General features: G+C 41.4%; 1 protein-coding gene across 2 annotated transcripts in view; it reads right to left on the minus strand.

The window, feature by feature from the left end:
- Nucleotides 1–273: 273 nt before the first annotated feature.
- Nucleotides 274–15,270, minus strand: part of Dctn6 (dynactin subunit 6) — a 31,412-nt gene continuing 16,415 nt past the window's right edge. The window contains exons 3-8 of one of the 2 annotated variants that reach the window (XM_017798028.2): nucleotides 11,251–11,356; nucleotides 9,347–9,435; nucleotides 7,823–7,870; nucleotides 6,699–6,841; nucleotides 1,387–1,528; nucleotides 274–709 (exon numbers count right to left, since the gene is read on the minus strand). In XM_017798028.2, coding sequence (XP_017653517.1) covers nucleotides 516–709; nucleotides 1,387–1,528; nucleotides 6,699–6,841; nucleotides 7,823–7,870; nucleotides 9,347–9,435; nucleotides 11,251–11,356 — 722 coding nt within the window. In that variant the 3' untranslated portion in view covers nucleotides 274–515. The remainder of the gene's footprint in view (nucleotides 710–1,386; nucleotides 1,529–6,698; nucleotides 6,842–7,822; nucleotides 7,871–9,346; nucleotides 9,436–11,250; nucleotides 11,357–15,270) is intronic. The other variant, XM_008832593.3, reaches the window with a different exon arrangement.

Genomic DNA, 15,270 nt, shown 5'->3' on the forward strand with positions numbered 1-15,270 from the left:
GAATACACTAAGCTAAATGTTATTTACCTGCCATTTTAATCAGACATCATTCTTTTTGAATTTGTATCCTACCTACTAAAGGCATCCATCTCTTTCTGATTACTTTGTTTTACTGAAAAGAAAAAAACTAATTTTTCTTAAAAACAGAATGAGGTCTAAACTAATTCAAATTTCACATGAATTTTAAACAGCTATAAATACACAAGAGGAAAAGGTAAGCATATTACCTTTAATATTTCATAAATATCAATAATAAAAATTGAGATGGCTATATTGGGAAGGTTAATGCAAACTTTTATTTAGTTACTATGGCATACACTTAAACATGAACACATAATACACCCTGTCTTATCATGGGTAGTCTTTTACATAACAAACACATGGCTAACATTTTGTATAAAAAAGGAAAACTGAGTCTATAAATGATCAGAACAGGAACAAGGATCTTTGTATTAATGAGAAAGACTGTTACAGTGGTACGCCATCACCCCTCTCCTTGACTGAAGTTTACAAATTTAATCAACTGTATTGCTCTGCAAACCACTACTGACACACAAACACTGGGCCCTTTCAAAGAGCAGCAGAGACAGAACATCGCTGTGAACAGCTCTTAATTCTTCACTGGAGTGGCACTGCCCTTCATGGTCTTCTTTAGGTGGTGGTAATTTGGCAAAATTTTCATCAAGAAATCCAGCTGCAGTGTCTGGGGCTGAAAAGATGGGACAGTTAAGTCCAGCAGAAAGCAAAGACTACAATACTAGGTAGAAATATTACTGGAATGTTCACAGAATTAAACATGATTTTCTTTTTTTATATATTTTATTTATTCTATTTTTTGTGTATGTGTGCATTGCCTGCATATGTGTAAGTGCACCCTGTCATGCAATGCTGGAGGAGGTCAAAAGAGGGTATTGGATCCCCTGGAACTGGAGTTACAGATTGGAGTTACAACTGTTAGCTACCATGTGGGTGCTGGGAATAGAACCTGGCTCCTCTGCAAGAGCAGATAGATAGTGCTCTTAACCCTTGAGCCATTTCTCCAGCCCCCAACACGATTTTCAATGGCTCATTTTTGCTTATCTATTTGCTGTTTTAAATTTGTAATGAGCTGGGAGTGGCGGCAAACCCCTTTAATCCCAGGAGGCAGAAGCAGGCAGATCTCACAGAGATTGCAGCCAGCCTGGTCTACCCAGCAAGTTCCAGGCCAGCTGGGGCTACGAGACCCTGTCTCAAAAAAAAACCCCTTTTTCCGTAATGATGAGGTAGCAAGTTTGAGAATAAGATAAAGCCAAACAATTTTATACATTAAAAACACATAGGGGCACGCGTGCCTCCTAGCCACCGAGGGAGGATGGGGTGGGAGCCTGGCGGCGCCTCCTCCCTCACCTTGTTGCCCACAGTCCTCGGGCGGCACCGACGAGGAAAGACCGGATAGACCGTGAGACCACTGGCTCCGCGGGCAGGAGAAGCAGTGGCAGTGGCTGCGGTGTTCAGGGCCCGTGCACGGCAGATGACTTAAGGAAAGAAGCTTTGAAAATGTGTTTATACATTTTTTTCACGCTGGTTTCTAAACACTAAGAGTTTAGGTGCCACCCCCACACTGCCGGTGACGCCTTCAGCTGATCTTCCCCCCTCACAGGCCAGCACTGCACAAGCTTTCTGATTGCACTCAAAGAACTTGTGAAAAATAATCTGTATTTTTTTAAAGCTCTGAACCCTAGACATTTAGAGTCCAAGGAATCTGTTTTTAATAAAGACCATGGCACAATTATTATGATCAGTGAAATCTGGCAAACAGTAATGCATGCCTATAAAAAGTTAAACCAGATATTCGAGGGCTAGACTTCTTTACCCCATAGTAGGGGCCCAGATCTTCATCCAGCCTTGATGTGGTGGTGAGCTTTTCCAAGTTGTGCTGTGGCTACCTGCTAGTAGGGGTCCAGACCTTAGAACGAAACCTGAGGGTACCTGTCTGGAGCCTGACTTGGGCCTCTGTGTGAGCTTTTGAGTAGCTGGACTGATGCCATCTGTTCCCTCCAATATAAAATCTGGGAGAACCTGAAGCCTAGACCAACCAAATAAGAAAATAACCAAGGCACATCAATAATACAAACAGAAGCCTTTCAACAAAAGAAGGCTTGAGTTTCATACCAGAATCACAGACAGCAAAAGAAATCCACATGCCAAAATCACAACGGAAAAATAGCAGTATAGAAAACCAAAACAGCATGTTCCCACCAAACTCCACCAGTCTTATAGAAGAGTTCTACAAGGAGAACTCCTCAGAGATAACCCAGGACACAGATTTTAAAAGAACAATCATAAACATGATCAAAGAATTCAACAAATTTAAAGAACACACAAACAAATCAAAGAACTAAAAGAAGATAGGGATAAACTTCTGACTGAATTCACAAGAGATAGAAATAGTGAAGAAAATTCAGGCTGAAATGAAGAAGGAAGTGAAAAACTCAATAAGCCAACTTGAAACAACAGGAGAAAGCCTTACTGCTAGAATGAATGAAATGGAAAACAGAATATCAACACTGGAGGATAAAGTTGAAGAACTGGACCACTCAAGCAAAGATTATGAAAAATTTAAAAAAACACAGGAATGGAATATGCAGGAGATGTGGGACACCATGAAAAGACCAAATCTATGTTTTCATAGGCATAGAGGAAGGAGAAGAATTTCAGGTTAACAGTATTGACCAGATCTTAAACAGGATTGTAGAAGAGAATTTCCCAAAATTAAGGAAAGACATCCCTATACAAATACAAGATGCATATAGAATACCAAGTAGACAGGACCAGAAAAGAGACTCCCCATGGCACATCATAGTAAAAACAGAACAAAGACAAAATACTGAAAACTTCAAAAGAAAAATAACTCACATATAAAGGAAAGCCCATCAGAAGTACAGCTGACTTATCAATGCAAACTATGAAAGCCAGAAGAGCCTGGACCAAAGTATTCCCAGTTCAAAATGACCATAGATGTCAACCAAGAATACTTTACCCAGCAAAAATGTCTATTAGAGTTGAAGGGGAAAGAAAAATCTTCCATGACATGAATAGGCTGAAAGAATTCATGTCCACAAAACCAGTCCTTCAGAGAGTTCTTGAAGTAATACAAAGAATGGGAAAAGGAACAGCTACACCCAAGGGGCAACAGAAAGAAACTAAGGGAAGTTATAATTGTGGAAACACAAAATTAGACCAAGAATGCAAACAGAAATCAAAATGACAGCAGCATCTTTCAATAATGACTTTAAATATCAATGGACTGAACTCCCCAGTCAAAAGACAGAGGCTAGCTGAATGGATTAAAAAACAAAATTCATCCTTTTGTTGTCCGCAAGAAACCCATCTCATCTTTAAGGACATGCGCTACTATAAGGTGAAAGGATGGAGAAGAATATTCTAAGCAAATGGCACTAAGAGGCAAGCAGGGGTTGCAATTCTAATATATGACAAAATAGGCTTCAAACTAAAACTAATCAGAAAAGATAAAAGGGGCCACTTCATTCTGATCAAGGGAACAATTGACCAAGAAGATATTACAATCATGAACATATATGCACCAAACTCTGGTACACCCAATTTCATAAAAATGGTACTATGACAGATTAACCCCAACACAGTAATAGTAGGGGACTTCAATACCCCCACTTTCTCCATTAGACAGATCACCCGACAAAGAATAAACAGAGAGATATCTGAATTAAATGATATCATTTATCAAATGTACCTCACAGATGTCTACGAATATCGCACCCAAGCACCAAAGAATGTGTTTTCTATTCAGCACCCCATGGAACTTTCTCTAAAATTTACTACACACTGGGGCACAAAAAAAAACCTCAACAAATACAAAAATAATTGAAATAATTCCTTGCATTCTATCGGACCACAATGCAATAAAGCTTAAAATCAACACTGAAAGAAGCTCTAGTAACCACATGAACTCATGAGATTAAACAACACACTCCTGAGTAATGAATGGGTCAAAGGAGAAACTAAGAAATAAAAATATTTCTGGAACTAAATGAAAAGGACAATACAACACAACAAAATCTCAGGGACACTTTAAAAGCAGTCCTAAGAGGGAAGCTTATAGCTCTAAATGCCTACATAAAAAAAATCAGAAAGTCGCTGGGAGTGGTGGCCCATGCCTTTAATCCCAGCACTCGGGAGGCACAGGCAGGTGGATCTCTGTGAGTTCAAGGCCAGCCAGGTCTACATAGTGAGTTCCAGACCAGCTGGGGCTACAAGGAGACCCTGTCTCAAAAAGATCAAAAATAAAGAAATAAAATCAGAAAGAGCACAAATAAATGACTTAACATTGCAACTCAAGACTCTGGAAAAGCAAGAACAAATGAAACTCAAACCCAGCAGAGATTATTACAGAGTTCTACAACTGGTCACACATAGAGATTGTCAGTGAATTGTCCAAGCCTAAGTGGCACATCTACAATGCAACCTCTACACCTAAGGCTCACGGAACATATAACAAGGGATGAAGAGAGCACTAATACATCTTTCAATTCTCATCAATGAAGCTCCCTCATGCAACAGAGGGCCAGGAACACAAAAGGTCACAAATGGCCAAAGTGTGGAGAGTAAGAGTCTGCAGAGTGTGGGTTCTTAGACAGGACTTTAAAATCCACCCACTCAAGGCTCAGTGACCACTGCAGAAGAGGGAGTGGAGAAATTGTAAGAACTAGGAAGGAGGTGCATGACCATACAGAAATAGTCCTACAGGCTCCTGGAACTCTTCTCATACAAACCTACAGCAATGGTGTCAGCACGCACAAGACTGATGCAAACTCAAGCAGACAAAAACCCAGCACAGACCTCAGAAATGGACAGCAGGCTCCAATCTCAGTGAAAGAATTATTGGCAGCTGATTACTGCTGGGTGAGGAAGAGCTGACCTTCTTAAAAGGAGGGATACTAGATAGGCTGACTAGACCTCAGTGGATAAACTTGTACTGAGGGACAACTGGGGACACTAACTTGGCATGACAGGCCTTAACACAAAATGACAGAATGTATGAATTCCACTGGGGGGAGGGTGCTTTGGGATGGGGCCAAAGGGAAAGGGTATAAAGATGATTAAGATGTTCTGTATGAAATATATAAAAATTCAATAAAAAAAATTTAAAAAACCTTCAGCTATTCTTGCTTACTTAATTATAATCTCTTTTCTGTAATTCTAGCTTTATTTATACCTCTTTAATCATTTTGCTAATTTTCCTTTTAGCCTACAGACTACTACTAGCTTATAATAATGCCAAAATTTTAAAAGTAAAGTAACCCATGGGGCAGGAGAGGTAGCATGCGGTAGAGCGCTGGCTTAGCACACAAGAAGCCCTGGGTTTACTCCTCAGCACCACATAAATCAGGCATAGTGGTACAAGTCTGTGATCTGAGCACTAAGGGAGGTAGAGACAGGAGGATCAGAGTTCAAGGTCATCTCTGGCTACATAGTAAGTTCCAGACCTGCATGTGCTACATTAAACCCTGAGAATGGAAAAGTAATCCAGAAAGAACTGGAGTTTTAATGTATGATAAAAAAAAAAGTATGACAGAGATTTAGAGATAAAGCTTTAAATGTTCTGAAAGAAAGAGAAGGCTAAAGAAATATGTACTGACTATACCAAGACATGTAATTCAAAACTTCAGTCTGAACGTCTCATGTCTAAGGAGGCCCAGAGGTCCTTGCTTTTTCATCTCCTATTCAGCATTATTCTTGGTTTGGGTTATTAAGAGGGGATAATTTCTTGTAAGCCTAGGAAATATCTAAACATACTTCTTTATTCATAAGATGTGTTTATAATCAAACCATGTTAGTCATAAACTAATAAACAGACTTAAGTCAGAAGCCCAAGGTAAAGTTGGTAGGGTCACTCCTTGGTCTTGAAGATACTTTTTCTTCTTCTTCTTCTTTTTTTTTTTTTTTTTTTTTTTAGACAAGGTGTCCCTGAAGCCCCAGCTGGCTGGAATGAGGACATTTTGGAAGTGAACTGTATGGTGTGAGTGGTAATGAATTTTTCAGGGAAGATACATAAGACAGGAACAGCAACAGCAACTGTGATCTTCCTTTATCATCAACTTGTCACTGTCTCACACACACATACATACACACACACACACACACACACACACACACACACTCCCCTTGGATTTTAATATAAAGAATTAATGAATCAGTTGCAAATAAATCCAAATTTTAGGAATGTTTCTGATGTTTTATTCATTTGTTCCCCTCCACCACCACTTTTTTTTGGCATTGGGGATGGAACTCAGGGCTTTACATGCTAAGCATACATTATCCCACTCAGTCACATTCTGGCCCCTAATCATTTGCTTTTTACAGTGAGTTTGCTACCAATTAAGACAATCAGATAGCTCAGATGTTAAGAGCACTGGCTGCTCTTGCAGAGGGTCTGGTTCCCAGCACCCACATGGCAGCTCACAACTGCCTGTAGCTCCAGTCCCAAGAGATGTAACAACCTCTTCTGGCCTCCAAGGGTACCAGCTAGGCATGCGTGTGGTGCACAAACATACATGCAGGCAGAACACTCACACATGTAAATAAAAATAAGTATTTTATTTTATTTTTTAAAAAAGAACAGGTGGTGTTTTGGGAGTTAGCAGGCCTAGACAGAACTCTTTAACAAGAGGTTCCCATACCTGTGGTCTCTCCGTCTGCACCCGGCGCAGGCAGTCTGTACCATAGATCACTGTGTTCTCAGGAATGACTTCAAAAGTATTTAGGTTGCAACAAGCCCCAATGATGCAACCACTGGTCAATATTACATTTCTCCCTACGTATGCTGCAGTAAAGACACAATTATAGCCGGAAGCATCGAATGATTATAACAGCTTTCATTGTTTTTATACTTTTCTCTGTGACTTAGGTATAAAAATGCATTGGTCTTAAGAAACTCTGAAAAGGAAATGCTTTGGTACAGAGTTTGCACAGACAACACAGAAGCAAGCATACAGCATAGCATTTGGATTCGAAGCAGAGCTCCCTGCTGACTGACCGTCTGGGTGGCCTTGGGTGAGTCAGTGTAAAACCTCTGAGCAGGGAGACTGTCCTACTTCACAGTCTGCTTTAATCAATGAGGTAATGAATGCACAGCACTGCATACAGGTTTGGCCTCAGATAAATGGAAGAGGCTGATGACAATGATAATAGTAATGCAAATTAAAAATCATGAAGTAAACTAACAAAAAGTATGATTTTACCTTTTCAAAAAGAAGGACTTTTTGTTTGTTTTTGTTTTTTGGTCAATCTGGACCAAGAAAGATAAAGCAGTGTTCTAAAGTGCCATTGTTCAGGTTCTCCTAAACTTTAGTGGGACAAGTTCCGTGAGCTGGGCCTGGACATAATCCACTGCCTGGCTCCAGTTTTGATAAGTAGATAACATCTGTCTCTGATTGGCTAGGGTAAAGCAGTCCAGAAATTAAAAAAAGCAATTTCCTGAAGAAACTGTCATTTGTTTTCTTTCATTCTACAAAACACTAATCAACTAAAATATCACCAACACTAGCTTTTAGCAGACATCTATTTCAAACTTTTCAATGGAGCTTTAAGGTTTAATCCAATTCCAACTGGATTTTTAATTTAATGTAGTTAGCCGCATTATCAGATAACCACATAACCAAATTAGGTTCTTTTGAGGCAAAGAATTAATTTGACAATGACTGTAAGCATGCCACATTGCCAAAGTTTGTACTCAGGCCATTTCCTAGGACACACAAAAAGAGAAAGGTGGAAATTCATTGAAATAAAACTCAACACTGCTTACCTTTTGACTCAATGACATTATTATCACCCATCTTCATGGCTTGGGACTCTGTTAGCTAGAGTTAAGTAAATACTGTAAATATGCTCATCATTTTTCCCTCACACAAAGGTGTGAGAAGGCCAACGCAGGCTCACCCTTGCAGGAGTCTTTGCTCAAACATAAATACCCCTAAGTATTAATAAATGACTCAGATGCCTTTTTCAAAAAAAATATTATTACATTTACTTATTTGTTGTGTGAATGTGTATGTGTATGCACCTGTGCATGTACATGTGTGCCACATATGTATGAAATCAGGGGACAACTTGTGGGAGTCAGTTCTTTCCTTTTACCACATGGGACCCGAAGAGCAAACTTGGGTCATCAGGCTTGGCAGCAAGCACCTTTACCTGCTGAGCCATCTCGGCAGCCCTCATACGTCTTTTCAGAGAAATGAGGACCTTCTGCCCTGATTTTATGAGTATATTTTTACAACTGCTATAAGAAAATCAAAACTATGTATCACCCAATCACTTAAATAGTATTTTGTATGTTTTGCTGACACTGTGAAAAGGTTCAACTATCTTTTAGGGCATACAGCCAAGCAAAGGAACTGGGGACACCCAGAGTGCAAAAACGACACATACATAATGAAGTATTTTCACCCCCCCACCATTTTCCTGAATCAGACAACATATCACCACCTAAAAGGGTACAGGAATCAAACTAACCAAAGTGTGATTATTTAAAAAAATTTTAAATCACCTTTATTTATCTTGTGTGTGTACATGTGTGTGCACATGCCATGGTACACGTGGAACTCAGAGGGGAACTTGCTGGGTCGGTTCATTCCTTCTACCAAGTGGATCCTGGGCACTGAACTCAGGTCTTCAGGCTTGGTGGCAAGTGCCCTTACCTGATGAGCCATTTCAGCAGCCCAAGGTGTGATTCTTACCTCAGGACAGAAGCCAGGATTAACTTCTAAGTGTCTGGTGCCCCTCAACCACTGCTATGGTCAAAGAGCTCCCATTCTAGTAAAGGGTTTTCGAAGTACCAAGCTAAAGATAACAGATGTGTGCTAGTCAGTACTTATTTTACCTGGTTACTCACTTGAACAGGTTCTCTATCTTTTCTGTGGTGCTGGGGATCAAATACATGCTAGCCATGTGCTCTACCACTGACCTATAGCCTCAATCCCAGAATAGATTTTTTTTTGGTCTTTTTGAGACAGGGTCTCCCTGTAGCCCCAGCTGGCCTGGCACTTGCTATGTAGACCAGGCTGGCTTCAATCTCACAGAGATCTGCTTGCCTCTGCCTCCTGAGTGCTGGGATTAAAGGCATGTGCCACCACACCCGGCTAAAATATTTCTTAATATACTGCAAATAAGTCTGTTCAAAGGGCTTGATGGCCTAGTCTTAAAATGGAATAATGATATGTATTTTAAGTAATTTGGTAGGTAAGTTATGTCAGTTTCTATGTGGGGGGAGATCTGGGCACCAAAAGAACACCTGGGAATGATGGTGGCAGAGCCATGCAAAGGATACGGCAGCCAACTTCAAACACATTATTGGTGCCAATGATCATAGGTTTGGGCTCTGAGTCTCCAGCATCTGGGATGATATCATCCGGATGGCTACGAAGAGAAGAGAGATCAGAAAGGCCGAACACTGTTAAGTGCCCCCTCCTGTTTTAGAACTTGAACTGTCTCAAATTTACCTGCATCGAGCTTAAAATATAACGATGTCAGTTACTTTCTCTGTGCTGGGGAAGGCTGCATTCTAAGCTAACAAATGACTGAAATGCAAGGAAGTCAGAGGTATGTAGAAAGGCAGCCTTCCTTCATCTGAAAGTCAAGGGACTTTCTCTAGGACAATGTTTAAAAAAGATGCTAACTATACTTTCAGTCTGCTAAATCAGAATCAAATCATGCCATTTCCATTCATAATAGCCATTTAAAACTGTGAAACGCACACAGATACTTGTATGAAATAACTGTTTTGTGATATAGGTATTTAGCTGAACTGTGTAAGATAAAGCATCTGTGCTGGGCAGTTCCATCTCACAGCTGAGCTCCTGCAGAGGCACCGCTCTTAACTGACTTGCACGGATGCTGCCAAGTATGTTTTAAAGAGAAACTGCTTAATATAGTAAGAAATCCCAGGTCCGATGTAAGCACTCAGACAAATCAACCTTTTATCACAGTTAAATATTTTCCTAAGGTCTTTACACAAATTCCATACATTGTTGCTACAAATTAGGTAAAAGCTTGGATTTCTTGCCAAAAATTTTATCTAGAAAAATGTACTTATTTTTAATTTTTGGGTTTTTTTAGACAGGGTCTCCCTGTAGCCCCAGCTGGCCTGGAACTCACTATGTAAACCAGGCTGGCCTTGAACTCACAGAGATCCACCTGCCTAAGCCTCCTGAGTGTTGGGATTAAAGGTGTGTGCCATCACGCCTGGCAATCTATCTAGAAAAATTTATAAATGCTCATGAAAATTCCATGGGTATTACGGACTTGTTCACAAAGATTACATACATTATCCACTATTTTATTATATTTTTATCTTTAAAGTTTAGAAATTACCATGAGGATTCCCACACTTTTAAGTATAATTCTGGATGCAGCTTATGTGGAACACCAGAAACAGTGAGTCAGGTTCATGTGTGGACCTCAAAGACATCCAACCACTTCTTCAGAGTGGTAGGCTCAACATTAGGATGTTGGAGGACGCCAGGAAATGTGTAATTAGTGGATGGGTGGTGTTCTGGTTTGTTTCTCCATTGCTGTGACAAAATACTCTGACCAATACCAACTTGGGGAGGAAAGGGTTTATTCGGCTTACATCTCCTGGGTCAAACAGTTCATCTATGAGCCCAAGGTAGGAACTCAGGGCAGAAACCTGGAGGCAGGAGCTGAAGCACAGTCTATGGAGGAACACCACTTACTGGCTTGCTCTCCAGGTCCCTGCTCAGCCTGCTTTCTTATGCAATACAGGCCCACCTGCCCAGGGGTGGCACCACCCACAGTGGGCTGGGTCCTCCCACAGCACACAACAATCAAGATTTCCAATAGACACGGTCTCAGGCCAGTTCAATGGAGGCAATTCCCCAGTTGAGGCTCCCTCAACCCAGGTGTGTCAAGTTGACACTAAAGCTGTCCAGCACAGGTGGTACAGAGGGGACCAAGGGCTGAAGGTTCTGGTTGGCCACCAACAAGCTTTCTCACCTTGGACAAATCCTTTCTTGGTTTTTGGGTTCCTCACTCACTTATGTTGAAAAAGATTCTTAGTAATATTTCTCTAGCTCTAAAATACTATATATTTTTATATATTTTAAACTTGTAAATATAGCTTAAATATATTTGAGTTGTAAAAGGTTCTTATAGACAGCTGAAATTGTTGAAAAATATTAACTGTGGTGTTCAGTGTTTGTAAGTCTTACTCACGCGTTTATGATAAGGGCCTGCTCTTCTATAAGGTTACCTTCACCAATAATTATTGGCCCAGCTTCTGCAATAATCCGTGCTTTAGGGTGGATCACTGTTCTAGGTCCTGTGAAAAATACCATGTGAGAAGTCATTATCAGCATGGCTATGCTTCAACAGGAGTCTGGGAGGTGATGGAGGTTGGGGCCTGTTGGGAAGAACATTTCCTAAGTGTGCCAGGCACCAAGCTACAAGTACTATCTCTGTGGCTGTTATCAGTGGCAGTTACTGCCTGATCTAGAGGCAGGTAAGTGAAGTGGCACAGGCACGAGAACCAGACAGCTCACCCTCCACCCTGAACCTTCTGTGACCTCAGCAGGACATGCAGGTGATACACACGCAGTCCTGCGGTGCTGTGTGAAGATGAGATGACACTGGAGACAGAGCTGGTGATAAAAACAAACTCTTCCTTTCTCTCAGCCAGGTGAGGCACTCTGCTGTAACATGATCTTTTCCTATGTCATTATGAGGAAATACAGGTGGATTCTTGAAGTCAGAAAACACAGGCTCCAACTTCAGCTTGGCCCTTTGTTTTTACCCAAATTGAAGCATGTCTATTGGATGGAGCAGGACTTCTGTTGTTCGGATGGGACATGGTCTAGACCAGTTCCAGTGGAAAAGGTTGGAGGGAGGCACGAGATTAATCCTTGGCCCCTCAGATCCTGACTTTGGGAATCTGAGTCAGTGGCTCCAGTGACAAATCTAAGGGAGAGTTTATAGCCATACTAGCTGGACATGCCCCACCTCGAAAGTAAGGGAGCAAGGAAGACACCCCTCCAGAGCTGGGTGGTAAAGACCCACCCTGTATAACTGGGACCCCGATTCTGAAATGCACGCACGCACACACACACACACACACACACACACACACACACAAACACACACCCCTACCCTATATAGCCAGGACCCTGGTGCTAACTCTGAAACAAACACACACACACACACTCACACCTACCCTATATAGCCAGGACCCTGGTGCTAACTCTGAAACACGCACATGTGCACACATGATGCACACATACAGACACACACACCCCTACCCTGTATAGCCAGGACCCTGGTGCTAACTCTGAAACACACACACACACACACACACACACACACACACCTACCCACCCTGTACAGCCAGGACCCCGGTGCTAACTCTGAAACGTGTGCACATGCACACATGCACACACACATGCACACATACACACACGCACACACGCACACACACACACACACACGAACAAAGGCTTATCTGCCCCCATACCTAGTGTTTTGGTAAGAATGAAACCACTAATAAGCAAACACATCCTCCTTTACCTCACACCCTTCCTACTCATCCCAACACCAAAGTTATTTCTCTTTCTTCCTGCTTATTTTGTGTTCTTGAGGCAGGGCTCCACTATGTGTCCCTGGCTGGTCTGGACCTGGAATCCTTCTGCCCAAGCCTTGTGCATACCAAGGCTACTTCTAGTCATAAACAGTGACAAGAAGTAATTGACTCTGAAAATACTGGACAGTGGATCAACAAAAGGCTGGGGAGGGGTCAGGAAGGTACATTTTTCAGTATTCGGTTATATAACTTGTTAATTAAAAAGTCATCTGCTTATAAAAAGGCAAGCTACAACACTGTATGTTATAGAAAACAAAACAAAACCATACGCTGGCTCGGGGCGTAGCTCAGTGATAGAGTACGTGGTTAACATGTAAAAGGCCTTGAGTTAAGTTCCCCAGAACCAAACGCACAAAAATCAAGAAAAGAACACATGCTATTTTTGCCCCTTTGAGTTTATCTTGAAACTGGGACTGCATAACATACTCACAAATCTACTAGATAAATGCCCAGAGAGCAGCAAGATGAACTCACTACCGGCCCAGAGGGCAGCAAGGAAGTTCAGTGCAGCTCGTTCTCTCTCCTGACAACAAAGAGCTGGGGGAACTGATGAAGAGGGTGGGGGCCCCAAACAGGACACAAAGTCCAAAGACAGCATCCAGCAAGAAAAAATGCAAGTGGTCCTGATATTCCTGACACCTCAGGTGCTCAAAACCTGCAGCTCCTAATGGAATTTCCCAAGCTTTGAGGTCTTCCATTCAGGAGAGAAGACAGGCAGATCCCTGGGAAGCTTCTCCAGCTAACCGTGTGCCTTTTTACCTTATGTATACATGTGTGACCCCCTGCATGTATGCATGGGTACATACATACAGATACAAGTGTATACATACAGATACAAACATATACACTTACTTATAACACATGATCATTACTAACAATTAAAATAAAGCAAAGCAAAAAGTAAAAGGGCCCATCATGTCGGCACTCCTTGAAGGTATCTCTCCTGTGACGTTTGGGGTATACTATTCCAGACTAAATACTAGGGTACTTAAGATCTGCAACTATCACTATATACAAAGCATATGTGTTAAAAAGTTTAAAAATATAAATAGAAAAATAAAAAAAAAACTTTGAGGAAAACATGTACATACTTCAAAACTAAGGAATAGTATTTGTTCTATAATTAGTTTTTTAGTGGTAGTTTTTCCAGGTAAGTGTATCTGGGTATGTATTTTTTTTTAATGATTATAAAGTATCTTACATCACATCACTATATTACCATTTACTTAACCGATTCCTTAATAAAGGGCATCTAGATGTTATACTCTCCAGGGGAGGAGAGGCACTAACAGAGCTAACACAAATACTGAATTTTTGAAATGAGTACTTCTAAGTCTTGCAGTTGTATGAGCCAAATGAAATCTATAGCTTTCACAACACAGGTTTATTTTTTGCTCAAATGTTCCATAATAAAGGGACACAATTGATTTTAGGTTCCTTGTAATTACAGTCCCAGCCAGCACCCGACCTTGTCTGAAAAGTCTGGACTGTGAGCTCCATCACTTACAGGCTGCATGCTTACTCTCTCAAAGGCCAGTTTTTACATCTATAAAAAGACGAGATCCTTAGCAACGTACTTCATTGGGATGAAATACGGTTATAAGAAATAAAGTTTGAGCTAGGTGTGGTGGTACACGCCTTTAATCCCAGCACTCGGGAAGCAGAAGCAGGTGGACTCTGTGAGTTCCAGGCCAGCCTGATCTACATAATGAGTTCCAGGCCAGCTGTGGCTACAGGGAGACCCTGTCTCAAAAAAGACACATGCACAAAAAAAAAAAAAGAAAGAAAGAAAGGAAAGAAAAGAAAAAAAGGGAGATCATGGGGATTTGACTGGCAGCTCTTAAAATGAGAAGTTCAGGGGGTGACAAGATGGCTCACTGAGTAAAGGTGATTGTTGCCAAGCCTGACAACCTGAATTCTATTCCTGGAACCCTCACGGTGAAGAGAACAGACTTCTCTGACCTCCCCACGTGGGTCATGGCACACACACAATACATAAATGTAATAAACCATTACAAAATGAGACATTCACTATTTGCCACCAAGAGCTAAGAACTTCTGCAAAGCAGCTCATTCAGGTCTCAGCACAGAACAGGATCCACTTTTCTCCTTTACTCAGGGATTATGGTGATGCCTCTTTTAACCAAGGGGGTGGGGGGGGTTGTGCAGTATTACAGAGCAGTAAAAAGGTCAATAAAAGATTAAATAGGAAGCAGAGCTCATCATGGCTGTGACAGACCGCAGACCTTCTGTCAGCTAAATAGAGGGAGGCACTGGCTATTCTCATGGCCCTCAAGCGGTAGCTTCCACAAGCAACCTGCGAGAAGCTACTTCAGGATGGATTCTGAAGACTGTGGCACCACTGGGACTTGAGGATTTTGTTTGTTTTAAAAATTTAACTCCTGGGCTGGAAAGATGGCTCAGTGGTTAAGAACACTGGTTGTTCTTTCAGAAGACCTGGGCTCGAATCCTAGCACCCACATGGCAGCTAACAACTGTCCATAACTCCAGTTCCAGGGAAACCAATAGCCTCTTCTGACCTCTGAGGGCGTTGCACAACACTGGTGCACTTACCTACATGCAGGCAATACATGCATATACAT

The sequence above is a fragment of the Nannospalax galili genome, unplaced genomic scaffold (assembly GCF_000622305.1).
Source record: "Nannospalax galili isolate Female #2095 unplaced genomic scaffold, S.galili_v1.0 scaffold676, whole genome shotgun sequence".
Lineage (NCBI taxonomy): Eukaryota > Metazoa > Chordata > Mammalia > Rodentia > Spalacidae > Nannospalax > Nannospalax galili.